Here is a 23,228-nt window from a genome sequence, read left to right on the forward strand (position 1 = left end):
ATTTCACCTTTAATAGTACAAAATGGGATGAAATACAATTCATTTCATTTTTTTTTTACTCTTGCAAGATCGAGTAAATGGTAGCTAACTGTAATTTGGTACCACTATAAAAAACAAGTGGTATGTTTATCAAGCTGTCAAATTGCATTTTTCAAGTTTAACTTTTGCTTAACAGATTCTGATTCTGTAAAGTTCTTAAATTCTTTATAGAAGAGAACCACATACATCTATACAAGTGCCCAGTATGTTTTAAGAAAATAAAGTGCAGTCCAAGCTAAAATGCATTGAGGAGTGAAGTGTTCTGATAACGTCTGATGTGGTTCACTGACGCCATAGTGACGGGATGATTATGTGCTATGCTTATGTTAGCACAATTAAATGATTTTATTCTTTCATTAAAAACATGCTTAAATAATCTATTTGGACATTTTTTGTATCGATACAATAATTGCCCTGTGAAATATCGCTGAATCAATTTTGTCTTACACCCTTTCAGCTGAACCACACCTGAGAAATCCTTGTTTTTTGTAAAAATTGCATTATTCTTTGACTCCACACACAGTGGTGGTAAGCTACTATAGCCACAGCTGCCTTGAGGCAGACTGACAGAAGCAAGGCTGCCATAGTGCACTATTGGCCCCTCTGACCACCACCAACAGTCACTCACACACCACATTCAGGTAATGTGGATGAACTGTATTGTCTTAGGACACAATGACAGATACCACCAGAGCAACCGCCACCCCACTGTGGCACCTGGAGTTGTCAGTGGCCTCCCATCCAACTACTAACCAGGCCTGGTTATATCTTCCAACATCGGGCAATGACAGGCAGGTATGGCCTATCTTAAATACTGTATGCTCACCTATCAAGGTTTTCAACAGTGTGAAATGGTCAGTTAAACTAAAGATATTGTGATGTACCTAATAATTAACAAAAGATGCATGACCACCCACTAATAATTTTAAAGTTGGCTGCCACTGACATTTTGTCTGTTCTCCTCTTTTCTGATTTCAATAGTTTTATATTTGGTAAGGGTCGGTGTCACTGTCGCTACTGGCTGCATGGTGCAGTACCTGCACCCTATGAAGGTTTAGGTAAAGTTCAACTTCTATAAGATGGCACATTATGTATACCATTCCCTAAATGTTTGCTGTGGTGGCTCTCAGCAGAGTTTCAAGAGCATGAAGAATCCGAATCCAGGCAACAGTCATTATAGGAGAGCTGGAGAATGCTGTAGAAGGTCCTCAACTCTTCACAAAGACCAGTGTTGGCTCCAGGTTGAGCACCACCAGAGCTGGTGCTGGTGCTGCAGTGTGTCCTGAGTTCCTCAGTGAATGACAATGCTGGGCCTCACGTGGTGAGAGATCATTGAGGTTGAAGGAACTGATACCATTGGCTAAAACGTTCGCTGACTTCAATCCAAAAGAACACCTCTGGGACTTTATGTCACTGGTCCATCTGCTACGGGTGGCCCCTCAGACTGCAGGAGCTTATTGAGGCTGTGGTCTGGAGCAGATCCAGGAGCCTTGTCAGGCATACAAAGCATTTGGAGACGATACAAACTACCATTTTTAGTTGCTTTTTATTTATTTTGGCATATATCTCCAGCTTACTGCTTCTGCATCATTTATTCACTTTATATTGAGACATTATAGGTTAAAATTCCATCAATGATGTGCTACCTTTGTTCCCAACACATTTCCCAGTCCATATTTGGAAAGATATTATTCATGATTTTTTTTTGTTTTGTTTTTGCTGTGCAAATAATAATAATAATAATAATTATAAAATCAACATTATTAATTGATTATATAACAGTACACTTTGCAGTTTGCTTTGTAGCCAACATCGAAATCCTCAAGCAATCATATTTCAATGTTATTGTTTTTTTTTTCTTCTTCTTTTTCTTTAATTTCTGAGGACAGCTAATAAAATCTTAATTATGAAGGCTTCACAGTGACAGAGCTTTGATAGTTCCCCATTGAGAGGCCACCCGAGATGGCCGGAGCCGATCCTGCACGGTTAATGGGCATGGCGGAGCTTTGAAGTGCCATGTGAATCTCAGAGGGACTGAAATTAGAGGAGGAACCATTGATGTGCAACAAAAGACCAAAAAGAAACTTAAAACCCAGAGAGGAGAATTGATATTCAGGGTAATCCCATGTGTAAAAAAGTTTGGGATGGGCCTGCCCTTAAAGACGGAAGAGTAGAATGGGATGTGGGCACTTTGCGCATGGGAACCAAGAAGGCGGACACTCCCTGCCTGAGGACACACCCTCTTTCTCTCTCTCTCTCTCTCCCTCTCATTGTTTCCCACAGTGACTGTCTCGGGTTGACAGATCACCATCGGCCACTGGGGTGAGAAGTGCGCAGTGACAAGTTCATTCCACGCGGCTGCGCCCCCATCGGATGAGGAAACGTGTGGATTTTGTTTTGTTTGTGAACGTGGAAAAGCCTGAAGGTATAGGTCAGGGATGAAGAAGAGAGAGTATCCGCTAATTGGGATGAGAGTTTAAGTGAAGTGAGCAGGCAAATGTAAGCCTCTTATCACGGCTCAGGCAAAGGAGCGCATGTTTAGACTGGATGTATGTTTGTGTGTTTGTGTGCCAGAGTGCAGATCCACAGTGGAATAAGGCGCGCAGTGGAGAAAAGGTGCGTGAGTTTGTGTGTGTGTGTATGTGTGGGCGCGGGTGCGTGGGCTGGAGTGTGAAAGGGTTAAATCCAACTGGAGACGGAGATGATCCGGGTTTCTTCCACGCGGACACTATGAAGCAGCTTTGCAGGACTTTGTCGGTTTAAAACCCAGAGAATCAGGGCTGGGCGCACCGAGGACCCTTTAACCAACACCACCACTGCTGTTCACCGCGCACCCCAAGGCCCCCAACCCTTTAACGAAGGGATGGAGAGCCCCGGAATGCACGGAATGACCCGGCTCAGTCCCACTAACTCGTGCGTAAAGATGGACAGTGCGCCGGGCGTGAGCGCAGGAACACACCGTGGGAACCTCCTCCTCCTGCAACGGGTTGTGATTTTTCTCCTTACGCTTTCAATACAACAGCAGGTAAAGCATGCACTGATTTTTATTCTCATGGTTATTTCTCCCTTAAACGTCTAAAGATAATTCAAGATGATGGCTTCAGAAAGTCTGAGTCCTGCACTCATGCTGTCTTTGTGCTGCGCCCACCTGTTGTTCCAGCACCACTGCCGCTGCTGTCCATCACCACAGCATGGCACAGAGCTACTGTAAAGACACTCAAAAAGCGTGGGAGGGAAACGTAAAGTTAATCGTTTGTGGTTATTTTTAGGTGGCCTGTGCATGCAGGGAGACAATTATTGTGTGTCCTACTGTATCAGCCGGTCACTGTGGGGATATTTAGATATTTTATGGATTATGAGGAGCTTTGTTATCACTACATGAATGAATGTGTGGCTAAATATGCAGACAACATGATCCTTAATGTAAAGATACATCTATTTTAGCCAAGGATATAAGACTACAGAGATTTATGCACACAAAAAATCTTGGAAGTTTAACAATGTTTCTCTATCATGTTCATTATGATTACATGTTTTTTTTTCTTTTCTTATGACAGCATGCAGTGACATATTTCTGTATATAAATATCCCTCCCAAGGCCAAGGGCACAGCTTTTTCTGACAGGAAAATATGCCATTGAGGAGCAGAAAGTGCTATTCCTCTTGCTGGTGAGCTGTCAGGTGGTTTGAGATGTGTGACAGCACTAACATTATTCTCCTTCTCCCTCTCTTCTCTCTGTTCATTCAACATCAGTGGTGTGGGTGGAAGTATAGTGAAGTCAGTGGGGCAAGAGTAAAGAACATTTCGGGGCACATCTGCAGCTGCTGTCAGCTGAGGAACCAAACGCTTATATTCTCTGACTTCACTGCAGTGTAGAGGCACATACTAGGGATGTAACGATTCACTCAACTCCCAATACGATTCGATTCACGATACTGGGTTCACGATACGATTTTCTCACGATTTATTTTACAAAATGGGACTGTTGACAAATGACTGAAAAATATTCCTTTATTTTTTTGGGGAAAATACTATACTATTTTCCTTTTATTTTTCATTGTCAAAAGAATCCCTTGATAAACTATTCAAAATGATGCATTTTGACAAAAAATAAATCTTGAATGAAATAAATAAAGGAATAATACAAATGAAGAAGAAACCTATTAATTTAAATTCTGGTTCTATAGTAAACAATTCAAAACTGCATAATAGTTCTTTTTCTTTTTAAAAGTTCTACTGAAAATTTATTTTGTGCCTTAATAATTGGACTTTAAAAAAAAACAAAAAAAAAAAAACAGTCATTTTACTGTATTTACGTCAGATATTTGTTTAGACCAGCAGAGGGCGCTAGTAACCAAGTGGTCGGTTAGCATGCAGTTATTCCACCAGTGAAGAAGAGAAGCTATGCTAGCAGACAGAGCTAATAGAAAAACATGACTTTTACAGATATTCGCGTAATATTACAGATATTCTTTCGGTGCTAAAGGAGTAAAGAATCATTTATGAGCATGTTTAACAGTAAATGGCGGCCAGAAAGAAAATAGTAGCAGATTCCGCCCGTCACGTCCGCTTCTGGAAGGATTAATATATAGCGCCCTCTGCTGGTTAAAAAAGTACTGCGATTCAATTTTCAGAGCATCGATGTGAACCGCGGTACCTATGAATCGATTTTTAACTGCCTTACGATTAATCGTTACATCCCTAGCACATACCTCTGCAGAAGTGTACTGCTTCATGAAATGCACCATAGTTTACACATATGGCATCTATCGCCATCCTATAATGGTTACACACAGAGAAAAAAACAACCATCTCAGACCAGAACAATTCTCCCTACGTCCAAATGGATTTAAGGTATGCTATTATTTCCATGATGGTGAAAATGTTGCTGGAGTACAGATGATAGTTTTGGTTGAATCCTATGAGGACCAAGATTAACGCACCTCTAAATAAAATCGACTGCACCTTTACTTTACCATTCTTTACTACTCTCTATTGGCACATTTAAAAACAAACCAGGTTTGACCAAAGTACTGCAGAATAAAAAATAAAACTCAGATATACAACAATGTGAAATACCAATATTAAAAGAACATTTTGAAGAAAAACAAGACATCGACTCACATGGTGTTAAAAGCCACAGCAAATAGATGTGTTTTTAAAAGAGTTTTGTTCCAGCTAAAAATGAATGAATAAAAATACTTAAAGCTATCCATGTAGATGTAACACAGAGGGATCCTCTAGTGAAGCCTTTTTGTGGAGCGTTAGGACTGGTCCTGATTACTTATTATTCTATATTTATTATTAATTCCAATACGTTGTTTTCTCTTGTTCTGTATAGTCATGCTGTTCTCATCTGTTCGATGCTTTGACAGTGTCTTGAGTTCCCTCCTTAAAGCTGAGCGGCTGCTGACAGACAGGTGGACTTTACTACATGTCTTACCTGCCTTTAATGGTCAGTTAGTGAGTCTTCAATGTCACGCTTTAAAGGTGAGGATTTGTTTGGAGACAAGCTGAGTTTTGCCTGCAGTGAAGTTTTAACTAGAGCTCTGCTGTAGCGTTAAGCTGTGGCTCAGACCCTCTGTCTGCGTCTGTCTGTACCTTTGTCAGTGTCTGTACCTCTGTCAGCGTCTATGTCTGTACCTCTGTCTGCGTCTATGTCTGCCCCCCCCCCCCCCCCCCAATTAAAGTGAATTATGTTTTGGTGATTCAAACCAGTGAAGATTGATTTAAAACCTCTCTTTCTTCATCTGTGATTTGTCTCCTTCTCTTTCCTCTTTGCTTTCTCTCTCTTTTTCTCTCCCATTGTCTGGCTGTGTTTGAAATCACATACTAACGTGCTACTCATGCTATGTCTGATGTCAAGATGAGTATAGAGTGCGTTCACATTAGATTAGGGCTGTAACGATTCACTCAACTCCCGATACGATTCGATTCACGATATTGGGTTCGCGATAAGATTCTCTCATGATTTATTTTACAAAATAGGACTGTAGACAAATTTTTTTTTTGGGAAAAAAACTAGAAAATACTGCACTATTTTCCTTTTATTTTTCATTGTCAAAAGAATTCCTTGATAAACTATTCAAAACAATGCAATTTAACTAAAAATAAATCTTGAATGAAATAAATAAAGGAATAATACAAATTAAAATGAAGCCTATTAATTTAAATTTTGGTTCTATAATAAACATAGTTTATTATAGTCCTATTTCTTTTAAAAGTGCAACTGAAAATGTATTTTGTGCCTTAACAATTGGACTTTAAAAAAAAACAAACCGTGATTGCACTGATTTACGTCATATTTGTTTAGACCAGCAGAGGGCGCTGGTAACACAGTGGTCGGTTGGCATGCAGATATCTTGCAGTGAAGAAGAGAAGCTATGCTAGCAGACAGAGCTAATAGAAAAACGTGACTTTTACAGATATTCAAGTAATATTACAGATATTCTTTCGGTGCTAAAGGGGTAAGGAATCATTTATTAACATATTTAAGAGTAGAAGGCGGCCAGAAAGAGTATTAGCAGAGTCCGCCCGCCGCCAACACTTCCGGATAGCGCCCTCTGCTGGTTAAAAAAAGTACTGCGATTCAATTTTCAGAAAATCGATATCAACCGTGATACTTATGAATCGATTTTTAACTGCCTTACGATTAATCGTTACATTCCTACATTAGATAGTACAGAAAGACTGAGTGCACTAGAAATACCTGGATGTAAACTATATCGGGACATTTTTGAAGTATGCACCGTGGGCACACTAGTCATACTCAACTGCCCCATGATGCATTGGGAGCGGAATGTAAAATCATCCTGGGACAAGCTTCAAGCTAAAAGTCAAAGATTACCTTTTTAAAACAAAAGCATCTCTTCTTGTCTTTCATTCGTTTTTTTTTTTTTTACACTTTTGTAAATCAGCTTCTTGTTTTGAAGTTATTCTGAAGATTTGTCTGTAGCGAATCTCCAAAATGTTGGCATGGATTGTGTTTCAGTGAGTTTTTATGGATCAAATGTGTTAGAGTTATGAGATACCGTACTCTAGTATTCAGTAGCTGAGATTGCATGCAGAGAGACATAGTCAGAGGCTTTGCTTAGTTGAATCAATCAATCAATCAATTTCTGACAGAAAATGAATCAACAGCAATATCAAGTCGATATGAGATCATGTAAAACACAGCTGTGGGCCTCAGGGTCGGTTCACTCCTGGGTCTCGATCGTAGTTTTTCCAGCATTTTTATTCTATTTTGTTATCTAGTGTTTCTCCTCCCTTGGCTGGTGCATGGCTGGGACATGTGTCTTCTTTTGTTATGATTTTATGACATTTGTGATCGTCAGGGTCAAACATGAGCTCATCAAAGATAAAGACGCACACAAATTATATAGATCAAAGCCTAGATTTTAAAAGTTTATATCTAACAGTATTCTTTTATCTTGAACATAATTGGTATTGCTTTATATCAGCAGTAAGGGGTCTATTGTGTCTGTTTATTTGATGTATTAGGTATATGCATTTGAGTTGTTTAATGTGCATTAAGTTTAATATTTAAAATAGAATTATTCTTATTTGTTAATAATTTAGATTTTGTGCATTTTAGTGTTAATCTGACTGTCCCATTTATTTATATCTGATTTGTCTCATCGCTTGCATACTTGCTTGTGTTATTGTTAGATTTCGACTAAGTTGAAATCAGATGTTATGAAAGTGTTTGTTCCAAACAATAGGCTGTGATAAAGTTGTCCTGAATATATTTTATTATGGGTAAATAGGAGCTATTGGACATTTAATTATAGTATGTTAAAAAAGAAACCATAAGAATCCATATTTTCAGTCCCTCTCTTCACACTGTTTAACAGTGTGACTAAACTATATGAAATTATGAATAAGACAATATTTAACTCAGATGATGTTTTAATATATTACATTAACGCTATTTGCACATTATAATATCAGGTTACTTGTTAATTTATTTTAACGTTATTTTATCCTTTAATTTTATTTCAAGTTATATTCCTATTGTGTTTACTATTATTAAAGTGGGCCCAAGACTTTTATTTGACGTTATTACATTTATTTGGATTCACTGTTATGACTGTTTTATTATAAGAAAAAGTTATGAACAGAACAGAATTAAAATTAGCCACTTATATTAATAAATACAAACAATAACTGGAACACCTGCTCATCAGAATCAATGTTACATGGAAAACATCACATGACTACAAAAGGTGTCGTAAGAATTATTCAATACAGATTTTACAATTTATTTATTCACATACAAACACAGATAGGGTGGTGAGTCTATGATGGTTATGTAGTATATTTGTTTTTGTTTTTTTAACCATATATCAGGTCTTTTTCCATGTGAATATAAAAAAACCCACAGCAGCCTTAACTGATTGATTGATTCATTCATTCTTATTTCTTTGTGAGGAAAAATATCATTCATGGTTCCGCCTGCCCGCAGCAACCAGTCAGGAAATGACTTTCGAAAATTACTATGAACCTTTATCAAGTGTATATGGAAACTGTTGAAGCACAAACAACAAAAACACGTGATCACCCTTTAATATAAACTCTACAGAAATGTCTATCAATATCATATATAAACTTTTACCACATGTTGATTTTCTACTTGGTCACTTTCTTGCTTAAAATGTTTTCAGAACTTTCAAAGATGGAGGATCATACGGAGATATTTAGCCTCAGTGTGCTTCAGGTTTTTATTGTTGTAGGTTCGAAATGCATCTTGGAAAACTTGGAAGTAAACTTCAGTGGGAACGGTCATCATCCTAATCCTCCTAAGCATACTTATATTTAGGGGTGTTGAAAAAAATCAATTCGGTGATATAACGCGATATTACGTCGCGCGATTCTCGGATCGATTCAAAATGCATCCATATCAATTTTTTTTTACCTTTATTTAACCAGGAAAGTCTTTTCCACTTCAGAAGACATTCACACAAAGAAGTGCACTGAAACCTGGGCATGTTGACCAACTTGTGTTTTTTCAAAAATATCTAAAAAGAAAGTCCTAACTTTCTGCATTTATTTGTTGTTCTAGACATATACCGCAGTTAAGTTGCACTAAAGTTAGGAGTGTGACAATATCTCGATGCGGCGATATATCGCAGTATTTTTCCACATGATTGATTATCGATATGCTCTCGCTATCGACTTTTTTCATAATTTTTCTGCTATTTAACTAAAATGTACAGGTACGTCTTCACAGAAATTTTGTCACTGTTTGTTGAAGGAACCAATATGTTGTTTACTGGAATATTGCGCTATAATGGTGTCACTGGTAAGAAAGACCCTATTTATTGTTTACAGAAAGCCCTATTGGAGATACTTATTTGTTTACATTGGTATGTTGACAATTATTTACAGAAATGTTGCACTAAAATAGTTCATCACTGTTCATAGGACACTTTTTCAATTTATTGTCTTTCAGAGATATAAAAAAAAAATTGTATTTTTTCACAAAATCTTTTTTTTCTTGTTATGTCATAGATTATCGTAGATTGATTTCTGACCAATGTAACGATAATTGCAGTATCGTCATATTGTGAGATAATCGTTATCGTGAGCTTTGTATCACGTATCGTATCGTGAGGTACCCAGAGGTTCCCACCCCTAATTAAACTCATGTTGCACTAAAGTCAAAGTTGGTTTAAAAGCCACAGGCAGATTGTTATTTTTTTATTTTAAATTGTTGGCACATGGCATGTTAAAGCCAATTTTTTGAGTGTAAAATATGCCAATAAAATATATTTCATACATAATGTTCTCATGAAGTGAAAAAAAATCACAATAATCACCTTATACTTTAATATTGAGATATATTGTACTGTATCGTGACCTACGTATCGGGATATGAATCGCATTGCTTGATGCCAGGCAATACACACCTCTACTTATAGTATATACTCATTGAGTTTGTAGTGCGTAGTACGGAATATGCCATTTCTAACACAGCCTTTGTCTCTATTTGGCACGCCCTATCCTCACGTCTCTTTCTTCTACTTTCGTTACTTTGTGTCTCCATCTGTTTTTTTTCCTCTTTTTCTGTGATATTTTCTGTTTTTCTCCTTTTGTCTTTCCCTGTCTCTCTCTCTGTCTGTCTCTCTCTCTGTCTCTGGGTCTTTGGTCAGGGTGCTGAAATGCTGGTATGCAGGGAATGGCTTAGGCAGCGAGCAGAGCAAAGGAAGAAAGGACGATGGAGAGTGATGAGCGCCACTGTATCTCCACAGGCCTTTTGATGTGGACCAGTTTAGCCCCCCCTCTCTCACAGCAGGGACGGGGTGCAGGAGAGGGACATGCAACCAAAACAATGGGGCCAACTGAGAAGGCGGGCCATTGTTGAGTAGCTCAGTGAAAGCAGTCACAGATCTTGTTGGTTTTGTTGATTACCGTTTACGACTGAGTGCACAACACCTCAGGGGGATACACGCGGTTCTGCTTTTTGGATTTAATGAGCTGTCATTGAATCATCGACTGTTTTCCGAAGCTTTAACAGTAATGAGTTATTCATAATAATCAGCATTGGTTTATAAAATGATGTGGTGGTAGCAGCAGATCCATGATGGTGTTTAATGTAGTTGTCAACAAAGGCTGGAGCCCAGATACGTGTGTGTGCACATGTCTGACCCCAGTGCCCAGTGACTCTCAGGGGGTCTTGTTAACTATCTGTGTGTCCCCCTCTACTCTCCCCTTAATAGGGACAGAACATGGATAAATGAGAGGGCGGTGGATGAAAGGAAGGCAGCAGTAATATAATAAAAAAAAAAGGGAAGGGAAGAAGTAAGAGTAGCGTTAAAGATTGCTCCCAGAAAGAAAAAAAGACAAGCAGGAGGAGGGCGATCAGGGTCCCAGAGTCATCCCCTCTGGGAGGGCAAAGTGTGAAAATGGAGGGAGTGGCTGTGACACAAAGAAACCAAGAGGAGACCAGGAAAACAAGAGGAAGTTCAGACATAAACAGTTAGAGGATTATTAGGCAGATGTGTCCGCAAATCCACGTCTAATTTATCATGAGGCTTATTCTTACTTCTGTGTCAGAGGTCAGATGAAGTTGTGGGAATCTGAATCATGTCCTCATCTCCTCTTCCTCCCCTTCCTATCACTGTTGTTTTCTAACATACAGATGAACAGATAATCCTGCATGTTTTCAGACAGTGGAGACTTTAAAACACGACCCAAAGTTGTGAAGGTTTCTTTCTATGTTAGCTGCTGCTTGGATGATAACAAAACATTGAGACTTTATAGTTGCTTCATTGGTTTTTCTCATATTGAATCTGACCCACCATTAGAAATACACTATGATTCTGCACACTGTTCCTCAGCAGTTGGTCAGTGTTTTCAGGCTGTGCTTCCTTGTGTTGACAGAGATCAGAGATGATAATAGTCGGAGAGCCCGTATAGTGGTTATATCTGTTTGTGATCAACAGTGGCTTTTGTGGTGGAGATAGGGGAGCGACACAAACATTGAAGATAGCTGAAAACGTTACAGTTACTGAGTGTTTTTCTTGAATGGCTTCAGAAAGTCAGTGATGCACTTTTAACTTGAAGGTCATTGAGTATACCTCCTTTGGAAGGTTGAAGGCTTTGGTGTTGTCAGGGTATATTTTTCCTAAAGGTACTCACATTTTTTTCACTCTCAGTCCCCCTAGCTGCTCTTGCCCCTGCATATAAAAAAATCCAGCTTAATCAATGAGATTATTGAAATAAAAAGACTTAAAATAATAAATGAACAGCTTTTTCTTTGAAGTGAACGACAGTTTACTGACATTGTACGAACGATTCAACCCTCAACATTTCTGAGGCACGTTTTTCAGGTGTAATGAGAAGAACACATTTTGCTTGAAGGGATACAATTTCATTATAGTGAGAATTTAAATGGCCCATCAATTCAAACAGGTGTATTCGTGAGCGCTACAGCAACATAGAGAACTCTCTCATTCTCAACTGCAATTTTCATTGTTTGTTTGTACTAAACAAAATTATCCAGAACTTGTACTTCTGCATAATGGATCCCCTTTACAACCAATTTGTTTAAGTGTTATAAAAAATAGAAGAAACATTTAACCTAAATATCTTTACCCTCATAGCAAAGCAAAAGTAAGTAATTTTTTGGCCATTTTGAGCGTTTATACCTATCTCATTTATGTAAAACTGCCTAAGTCATTGTAAACTTCCTGAGGCATGTGACCCACAATAGTCACTTTTGCCTAAGTCTGTGTTGTGGTTTAGGCAAATTTCATTTCTGACATTGGCAATTTACTAGTGACTTAGGCATTTTTTATCACCCTAGTTATGTTGAGTTTTGCCTAAATCACTTTTGATTTTTGCTTAAAGCTGCTGCCCATGATCATTTTTCACAGTGTATGCTTAATGAACTGAAGCTGATTATTTACTACAAAAAGAAAGGTTGAATTTGCCGCTGTAAAGTTTGTATTGATCTCCACTGTAAACACTATTGACATTTTTGGAAAAGTTACACACATTAAATTGTGGGATGTCGAGTCACGTAATTTGTTCTAAGAACCCCAAAAACATAGTGTTTGAGCTTGATTTTCTCAAATTCTCTTGTTTTCCAGAGTTTTAGCCTCTGAAAAGTCACTTTCTGAGCAATTCTACACAAACAGAATGATTTGCTGCCTACTTATAAATATTCATGAGTGGGCGTGTCTATAGACGGGACACTGACTTCCTCCTCCCACCCACTCCATAGCTGAGCTCATGCTTTATCAACACGAGATTGAGCGTGGGTGCGGGTTGTTGATCGGTGCATACATAGACTGTAGAAAATACATACAGTACATAGCACTGCACGAAGGACGCTGAGATGCTCACCTTCGTGGGCGTGTCTGTTTACATGTCATATCATGGCTTAGAGCTTCCTGGAGGTGTGGCTTCTCCAGCTCAGTGATGCGTCAAATTCGTCATCAAAGTGGGAACGCGTCATAAAATTGGAGCGAGGTGTTTGGGCTCACCCTGCAGTAATAAAGGAGCAAATCACCCTCTAACTAACGATTGAGGGAATCAATGAAAAAACACTTTGGACATGTGTATGAAGCCCAAATAGCACTTTATGATGTTTAAAGCACAGAAAAGTTGATTTAGCTTAACATGGGCACTTTAATTCTTACCATGATTTCTTTGCCAGACAAAGAGGAAAGTGATTGAATCCGTGTATCATTCGTTCATTCGTTTTTCATTATGTAACAAAAACATGAAAAACGAAAAAAACACTCATTATTTGATTTGTTTCCAAAACCAAAATAAAAAAACGGAAAATGCCTTGTTTTTCAAATTCAAGCTCTTTTGCTTCGGTACAGAAAACGAAAAATGGAAAACGCACACCTTAATTCGTTTTCTCCATTACGGATTTGGGGGGTTCTTGTGTTGTGGTTACTTCTTTGTACAGATTTCAACGGATGGACAGATTCACTGTGTCCATGGCCTGTTTGTGGCTTGCTGGCACACCTGGTGACCTTGGTTTGGTGTCTGTGTGGAAGCTGCTGAGATTGCTGAAATGAGCTTTGCATATGCTAGGTTTACCTATACGCACACACACCTCAAAACATTCAGTCTTTCCCCAGCTGCTTCTGTCATAACCTATAAATGTTAACGTTAAAGGTCCAGCAATAAGCTATTCTTCACCCATTTCCATTTTTTTCTAAGAACCCCAAAAACATAGTATTTGAGGTTTATTTTCCCAAACTCGCCTGTTTTTCAGAGCTTTAGCCCTCTGAAAAGTGACTTCCTGAGCAGTTCTAAAAACGGGCTGTTTAGTGCCTACTTATGCATATTCACGAGTAGGCTTGTCTGTAGATGCTTCTACAAATTGGATTTTCTTTTCTAAAACTTAATTTTTTAATTCCTAAAATGACCTAAGGAGAGTCTTTATTCCATGTGTAATTAAAAGCATTCGATAAATAATATTCTTTTTACTCTGAGTGACAACAAATTAACTGCTTGTTATTAATGTAACTTTGCTTTGTCCTTTGCTGCAGGTTGTGTGTGCAGTCGGCATGTTTGAACTTCAGATCCGTCACTTCCAGAACCCACATGGACTCCTGCAGAATGGAGACTGCTGCGACCTCCAGGTTGGCAGTGGACCACGCTGCTCCTCCATGGACCAGTGTGACACTTTTTTCAAAGCCTGCCTTAAGGAGTACCAGGCCCGGGTGGTGGCAACCGGAACCTGCACTTTTGGCTCAGGAAGCACAGGAATACTAGGAGGAAACTCCCAGTCACTCCACCACCATGGTCACGATGGAGGAGGAGAAGAAGGGACTAATGGACACATTGTCATTCCCTTCAAATACGCCTGGCCGGTAAGTACAGGGACAGTGATAGTTACTACTGTGGACTGGTTACCAAGGGAACGCATCAAGATTCAAGTGCAAAATAACACACTCAAAGGAAGACTAGAGGGGAATAACAATGACAACGAGGCTGAGTTCAAGATCACGTGCTTTTATCACATCCATGTCCATCACATCCTTAGCCACAAAATATTTTTATTAAAAGCTTTTTAGGACATAAAAATTAAAACAAGGTAACACTGAAGCAATGAGAGGATTTCTCGAGGATTTTTTTGCGTTTGCTTCACAGGGCAATGAGGTTGATGGTAATTGGTGGGTCTGAATGGACCAAAAGAGTGACAGTTTGAAGGGGTAAATGATACTCTGTGATGAAATTGATGTCTGAGTAAATACATCCTTGCAGGCTAAGACAGGCTTGTTTCTCTGGTCAGTAATATAAACATTATAGAGACATTGAATATCAAATTATTATTATTTTTGGTAAACTGGAGTGGTTGGAGAAAGGCCACTCATGCACTAAGAGAACATGCAAAGTCCTCATTGACAGATTCCAGGTCTATGTGAGTTGAACTCAGAGCTTTCTTTGTGTGGTACAGAGATGCTAATACTGCACCTCGTGCTGCTCTTGTGTTCTTTCACAATGGTTCATAACTAAATGTTACGTAGTGCTTGGTGTTGGTTTTAGGTCTTGAGCCAAAAAGGTTTGAAACTGCTGCTTTGGATAGCTTGAATAGGTTTCAGCCAAAAACAGGATAACATACAGTATGTTAGTATCAAAGATGCTTAAATATTCAAATACTAAAATGAAACTCTTGCGAGTGTATCAGGGGATTACTTTGTGTCATTTGAGATGCACAAATGATTCGTTTTGTTGTAATGAAGTGGTTAGTGAAACAACTCGGCTCTATTGTCCTGTTTAATACAGTTTTTGCCCATTGCTTGAACACATTTTTGCAAAACTTGGCTCATTGTGTCAAAACTCTAAACACAAGCAAATAAGACACAACACTGAAAAATAAACAATTCACATCAATGTCAAATTGAAACTCTGCTGCCATAACCTAACAATCCTTTGTCACAATGTCACTGTAATGATAATATGATACCCACTTCTATCATATGAATACATTTTAAACACACTAGTCTACTTTATATAAAACACTGCAGTCTTTTATTTTCACTGTTTTTATTCAGTTCCACAGAAGGAACGTTTTCACATCAACCAAAAAATTAAATACTCAATTCAAAATCATTACAGTAATGTATTTTACAGTACAGTGCATTCAGTTAAAGCAGAAATAAAACAAACAGTACACTAGTATAAACACCAAAAAACACAATTGTGCTCAAGTGGGCTTATGGATCCTGCCCTCTCATCAACATCCCAAGCAATGTCTTCTTTTGTTTAGCATCGGGGAAAATATACCTTTTGTGGGAAAAAAAAATGATTCAGATTTGGTGAGTGAGGGGGCAAGTACACAACTTCCACTTGATCATGGTTGGTGAACCAGTTCTGGACCAGAGCAGCTCGATGGAAACCAACATTATCCCTGACAACAACAAACCTGGTTCTGCTCTGGTCTATGTTGTTCCACTGCATCATGAAGTTAATCTAGAAATGTGATTATTTTCCCTCATAGTCAGACAATGGTTTATGACATGGTCCACTAAAGTTATCTTATGTCATCTGAAGTAATTGTTCTTGCATGGCCTCTACGAACATGTCCTCCTCTCTCTCTGTCTTCCTCTACCTCTCCCTGCCTCCATGCTTGCAAAGTTCTCAAAATGGCTTAACTGGGGCCTTTTTGTAACCGGCTGATTGGTGTTTAACTTTGTCAGTAAGTATTTTCAATTACCCAGTGTGTGTTGTGTTTTGAATAGATATGTTTTCCCAATGGTACCCTGAGATTTTGTTTTTGAACAAAGTGGCTATGTATAAAATAGTGTGTAGTGTGCAGGATTAAGTGTGTTGCAGAATTGCAACTAAAGCGCAAATCAGCATTTTGTTTAAAGCTGATATCCTGAGTTTCTGAGAAACATCTTGATGTCCCGCCCTAAACAGCCTCACTTCCTCCCACTGCCTCTGCCAAACTACCAGAAGCCACGCCTCTACTTTTTTGCACGCGCATCGCAGAACATACCAAGGTCGCATCGGGTCGCATTAATATAGGTCTATGGGTCAGGTAAGAGCCAAAATCATATTTACCTGTTTGCTGTTATGATGCGCGGCCTTGTTTCCGTGCACAGTTCCACATTCATTTTGATTGACAGTCTCAAAAATAGTTAGTAGAAGCCTATTGGTTGGGCGCACTCTGCGATCGTTTCCATTTGTATAGGGGTCTATAGGAGGGACTTATATACATTAATGTATATGAATGACCACCGGCAGTAGACCAGAGTAAAAGACTAGTTATGTATTTTTTTGCATTTCAAAAGAATCATACATAAACATAGATTTCTCAGAAACTCCAGATATCAGCTTGAAGGTATAGTAACAACAACTTTGAGTTATGTTACTTTGGTTTTAGCATGTGTCTTTAGTGTTCAGCCAGTAGGTAAAAACTGTAATCATATAGTGTAAATCTTTGTCAAATTGGTTCTTTACACTCTGAGGGGATGATTATTGTGATTGCTTTGTTTTTATTACTGATGGAGATGACCACAGTTTCAAAGACCCTCAAGGAGTGCAGGACTGTTACACATAGTGGGTTTAGGTTTGTTCTTCATTAGTATCAGTCCATTTTACCAGTGAGACTCTCTGTCCCAGAGCCAATTACCTGCCTTATCTGTGTACAGCATTAATCCTCTGTGTGTGCCGCACTTTCTTTGACTTTGCTTCTTCCTGGCTGTACACTGGGGAGGTGTGTGATTGGCAGGTAGGAGTGTGAGAAAGTTCTCCATTAGAAAGCTTACCTGGATCAGTTTCAGGACCGGGCTGCAGGGGAGAGAGAGCTGGGACACTTTGTTGCAGCGTCGGTGAGCTTTCCTCCTCTGAAAGGCCTGCTTTATCTGCCCAGCTCTGCATGGAGGTGGAGGCTGGTGCTGTGCAGGCAAAGGTGGGAGAGCGATGGGTTGGGGGAGGGGTGGAGCTGAGTGGTAGAGAGTGATCCCACCGCCCCAGGTGAAGGGATGAACAGGTGAGCACAGTCATTATGAGGAAAGCTGAGATCTCCCCTTCCCCTGCCCTCCTGCACTTGTTCCATCTCCCTTTCTAGTGTGTGTGTGTGTAATCCCTCATGAATGTGAGCATAGTTTCGCTGTGTAATTCACTGTATAGTGTGTAATCTTATAGAAATTGCCAGCAGGGGTTTGTTGATGTTTGGTAGCAGTGAATAAAACTGTATGTTATGTATATACTGTATTTACCCGTTTACTTGCCGATTAGTTACAATGGCCGTTCCTAAATCCATTCCATCATGAGCTGGTGCAGGTTTTAATCCCACAGTTTGATGACATGCTTTGAACTGATCTAAATTGGATGGTTAAGGTTAAGAAAGAGGGATCAGGTGTTAATTCCTTGAGATCACAGCAAGAATGTCCTGGGTTTTGATTCCCTAGATGACATTTGTGTGCTTGCATGAGCACTTTGGTTTACTTTACTATCACAAAAACACATTCAATCTCCATGAAAAAGGTTGAAAGTGTATGATTGTTTGATAAATCCAGATTGTATGATTGGTTTATGACTTTTATCTCTCATTTGACACTCAAACAACTATATCTCAATCAATGCAAACCACCACAAAAATATAAGTAAGCTGTTTAAAAGCATTTATTTGTTAATATTTGTAAGAAAATATTGCTACTTATATTATTTGAGCACTGCTGACTTGGTGTCATTAACCAAATTGTTTATGAAAAACCCTGCTGTGGAGTTTTATTTTTAATTTGCTTAAATTATTATGTTTTTAAAGAAATTAACCATAACAATACAAGTGTTTCTATCATTGTTTTAACTGCACAACAGATTTAAAAGGCATAGAAAATGGTCAAGAGCTTTGAGAAATACCTTTACACAAACATAGGCGGCGGAAGGGAGCAGAATTGGTATATTATTATTTACCAACTACTAACCCAGTGAGTTGCATGCAAATATTAGACTGGGAAAACACCATCACTCACTACTAACACAATACTAAAAAATGAAGACAGAAAAAAATAAAAATAAAAATTTACAGAAAATCTTTTGAACAGGACTCAAACTCACAACCCTGGGAATGCAAACCTAAAGTACCACCATGTGCCACACATGAACAATGGACCCAAAATCATTGAAAATGTGGTGATGTATTGATGCCATTAGCAGACAGATATAGAATTATAGTTTTTAGCTGAAGCTACGGATATTTCTATGCAGGGAAATGCTGACAAAATACAAACACAATATCTAAGTGTTTATCATCTATACTTGGGCCAGCTATTCAATACATAATCTTATATACATATACCAAACAGGCGACCATGGATCAGGTGGTGGAGGGGTCATCTCATGATTGAGAGGTTGGGAGTTTGATCCCAAGACTATACCTGTCTATTTGTTGAAGTGCCCTACGGCAACACACATGCTACCAGTGGTTGAGTAGCACTTTGCACGGCAGCTCTGGTCCTTTGGTGTGTGAATGTGAGTGTGAATGAGCTGATTTTGTAAAGTATTTTGGGATCACTTCAGTCGTAAAAATTGCGCTGTTTAAAAGAAGTCCATGTATCGTGTCATATCATCCTTGATCAAATTTTTGGAGGGTTTTGTCCCCCCAATAGTCATTTCTGCAACGCATATGATGAAGAGCTATTCATCTTAAATGACTGAGGCTAAAACTGTAATACATCGCAATTAAAGTATCAATGCAGTCCAGACACAAGTCAGAAAAGACTACATAATCACTTTTATTCTTTGTTTTAAATCCTGTCCATCTCTATTACTCTACTAGTGTCTGTGGATGTACTTAAGTGACGGATGCACTTTGCCTGTCTCTGACATTGTGTACGGGGTGAGTCACAGGTGCGTGTGATGGGATTCTGAGATGAACCAAAGTGCCATGTTTGTTCACTGTTAACGCTCTGGCTTTATCTCTATTCTTTGAGTTGTGCCAGTTTCATTGTTCAGTGAGGAAACTAAAAAAGAATGTTTTTCCAATGCACTGCAAGGCTTTCCCGGAATCTTGGATGGGAAGTTCACATTCTGGTCTTTCTCCATCATAAATTCTTGACACGTTTTTTTTTTTGCAGAAGCTCAACGATACCAGATATTTCATCTAAGTGTTTTTGGTGATGCCATACACAGGGCTTCCATCACCCAATCTGCTTTCAAGAAGAAAGGAAACACAACAACAACAATGAGAGGGGGTTAAGCTGCTTCTGAGGGAGTTGGTTTATTTGGCAAAGGTGTGAATGAACAATAGGTTAAAATGATAAAGGTAAAAAGGAAGCCAGTTGTCAGAGAGAGACTGTAAATAGAGCTGGAGTTCAAAAGCACCTCTCTCCAGACAAAAAGGGAAGTGAATCTGTTGTTTCGTCACCTTTTGTCCTGACTGCTCATTTATCAGGGTCTTGTTAACGTGGCCTTTTGTTGGAATGTTTGGTGACAGATTACAACATGCCATAGAAATACTGTTTAGATGAAGTGAATGGAGTGAAGTCCCCTCCATTTGTAATCCTGACGTGGAGAGTTTAAACTCTTTAGTGGTCAGATTCACAGCTAGAGGCAATACTTGTACGTTCCTGGGAAAACTCAGCTTAGCGTGTGTGTGTGTGTGTGTGTTTAGTGCATGTACTCTTTCTGTTGCTGTTGTCTTCCATTACAAAAACACCACTTCATGTGTTTTGCAAATTCTGTCTTTGTCAAAGAGTTCTTGGGCTCCCAGTGGAAGATTTTGTGCTACTTGATGTTCTATAATTTTGTTTATTATGTGTTTCTGTGGTAAGAGGTTTGGAAGTGCTTAACATTAAAATCAGTTACATCTGTAGCAAGTATTTTCTCATAGTTACAGTATATCTTAAATCTGATATCTGGAGTTTCTCAGAAACGTCTCGATGTCCCGCCCTAAACCGCTCCACTTCCTCCCACTGCCTCTGCCAATCTACCAGAAGCCACACCTCTACCTTTCTGCAAGCGCATTGCGGAACTTGACAAGATTGCATCAGGTCCTGCATAAAAAAAACGTCCTTTCCCTCATGGTGACGGCGTTTAAACTCGATTCTGTCCATTTCAGCGTTCAACAGTAGATTCTGTTTTCATTGTCCGATTCCGTGATTCTTTCAACGTGGATTTAATAGGGCCCTAGTGTAGTTGTTAGCGCACTCAGAGACTCGCTGTAGCGCATACAAGCATGTGTCCTGTAACCATCTCTGATTGGCCAGCAGCCCAGGAAGGCGGTTCTCGGCAGTTCTGATTGGTGAACATACTGTATATATATCACTCAAATGATGGAGACGGGAAAAAAAAAAAACCTCCAGCGTCTGAGGTTACGTTATCGCAGTAGTGAAAACCTTAATATCGATGCGATTAAGGTTAATCATTCAGCCTTAGTTCCCGTGCACTGTTCCGCATTCACTTTGATTGACAGTCTCAAAAACAGGAAGTTGAAGCCTATTGGCTATGTGCAGTCGGCGATCGTTTCCATTTGTATAGGGGTCTATAGGACAAAAGTGATACTTATATACATGACTGTATATGAATGACCATAGGGAGTAAACCATAGTAAAAGACTAGTTAGGTATTTTTTGCATTTCAAAAGAATCATACATAAACAGATTTCTCAGAAACTCCGGATGTCAGCTTTAAGTTTTCTCAGTAGTTGGCAATCTTGATGGTAAATGTCCAACACTCACTATGTTTTGACAAGACACATTTTAGGTCTCTTGAGTCTATATCTATATCTTTATTTATTTCCCTTTAAATTGTACTCTCTATGACCTCGACCACATTTTCTTTGTGCTCCCATGCGTGACAAACAAAGCTTGGTAAATATAAAGCAAGTGCACAGCAACGGGACAAAAGATAGAGCTGCATAGAAAGTGGGTGCTGTCGTGACAGGAAACTGCAGGACATTCTCTTCAGAGCAACATGCAAAGTGTGGCTGTGATGCAAATGTGTCCACCTGTTCACCTTTTCAATGGTTGTACTCCTCTGCTTCGGCTGTCATTCATAACAACCTTTAGAGCGTCATTGTTGCATATTATTGTTGAGTTTTCAGCTGCAGGTTTGTGGTCATCAGTTGTATGATATTCATTCCATCATATATTTTCATCAGGACTATCTCTGCTTATGCAGAGTTTGCATATTCAGCTGATCCTGAACTCCGCTTTAAGCAGAAAATAAGAATGAAGGAAAGAATGAATGAATGAACTCAACACTGATGATGACTGGTACTATTTATAGCTCCGGACACTAAGAAGGAATTCCTTTAGCTAGCACATCTCTATATATTTCTATATTTGCAGAAACCCTTGAGCGATGTTTGTGTGTTTATATTTACCTTGGCCAAGGATGTAATATTTCCCCTGGCGTTTATTTGTTTGTTTGTTTGTCTTTAGCGGGGTAGCAGTGGATTATATTGCCCCTATGCACCCTGAAAGATGTGAAACTCCATGTTACAAACAATATGTCATCTAACTGTTTACTACTTGTTGAATTACAGTATAATACAGTGAACAAACATTGGTTTAACACTGATAAAGTGTGTATATGTGGCCACTTTTTTGAAAGTTTAAAAACTGTAACACTGAGTCTGAATTGATTTAGACTTATTGTCAATGTAACACTGGGAGTGTAACATTGTTTTCAATCACTATAATTTACACACATTGCAATGAACTCTACTATAACAGCAATTTACAACAAAGTCATCTCAATGCGCTTATCAAAATATAAAATTCATAATAAGAAAGAAAAAACCCAACAAGATCCACACGAACAAGTGTTTAGCCATCTAACAAAATCAACATTGTAAAACACCATTAAAGAAACATAAGCAATTATTTAATATAGCCTCCATACTCTCCCAACAAAAAATATCTCATGACACGGCAATGCATCCGTTGTTTGTGTTGGAAACACAGAAACATGGAGAAAATGACAACAACAACAACAACTCGGAACAGCCTCAGTGAGGCACATCCACAAAGCCAATCCTTCCTTTCACTGTAGAAAATACGAACAACGTTGTGACCTTATCTTTGCTGAAGGTCTGGTAACTCAGGTGTTGGTCTCCCATCTTTTAAAAGCTGTTGTTTTTCCTCAAAAGATTTTCTCTATCGTCTCTAGCGCTGTCATCCTGACTGTAGTGTTATTCCGCCCACTAGCTAGAGAACGTAACAGCAGCGGTCACGTGATATCAATTCACTAATGCACTGTGAACTTACGTATAGCATTTAACATAGCATGGTTACGTCCAAAGGCAGCGTAGAGAGCCGCCCATTTACGTAAATGGATATCATCTTGGGGAACTGACACATGCGCAAACACATAAAAACACGCTATGGGACCAGAGGCAGAGCAGACGTGTGCTTTTGGGAGGGGGCGTGGCCTGAGTGAGACTGCAGCCGTTCCAGGAAATAGCGCTGTTTAGTAATTTGGGCTATGAAACGCACAAAATGCGAACACTTTCAAACTTATACGTACTGTAGGTGATGGAAATGGAAAAATAAATAATTTATAATTATGTAATAATTAAAACAAATAATCAAAATATCAATTCACCCTTGGGTAGGCACTGCCTACCTTGCCTACCCTGACTGCACGTCACTGAATACAATAGAATAGAATATAATTTGGATAGGGATGATAAAATTATAAATACTCTAGTTCAAATACAATGAATACAAGCAACTGAGTTTTTCATTTTTGCTAATTCCCAACTTTTG

At 38.9% G+C, this 23,228-nt stretch overlaps 1 protein-coding gene across 2 annotated transcripts in view; it reads left to right on the forward strand.

The window, feature by feature from the left end:
• Positions 1-2,345: 2,345 nt before the first annotated feature.
• The window catches only part of LOC114474969 (protein jagged-1b), a 66,317-nt gene continuing 45,434 nt past the window's right edge, over positions 2,346-23,228 (forward strand). For both annotated transcript variants that reach the window (XM_028465609.1, XM_028465610.1), the window contains exons 1-2: positions 2,346-3,064; positions 14,052-14,375. In XM_028465609.1, coding sequence (XP_028321410.1) covers positions 2,903-3,064; positions 14,052-14,375 — 486 coding nt within the window. In that variant the 5' untranslated portion in view covers positions 2,346-2,902. The remainder of the gene's footprint in view (positions 3,065-14,051; positions 14,376-23,228) is intronic.

Source organism: Gouania willdenowi, chromosome 13 (assembly GCF_900634775.1).
Source record: "Gouania willdenowi chromosome 13, fGouWil2.1, whole genome shotgun sequence".
NCBI classification, from domain to species: domain Eukaryota; kingdom Metazoa; phylum Chordata; class Actinopteri; order Blenniiformes; family Gobiesocidae; genus Gouania; species Gouania willdenowi.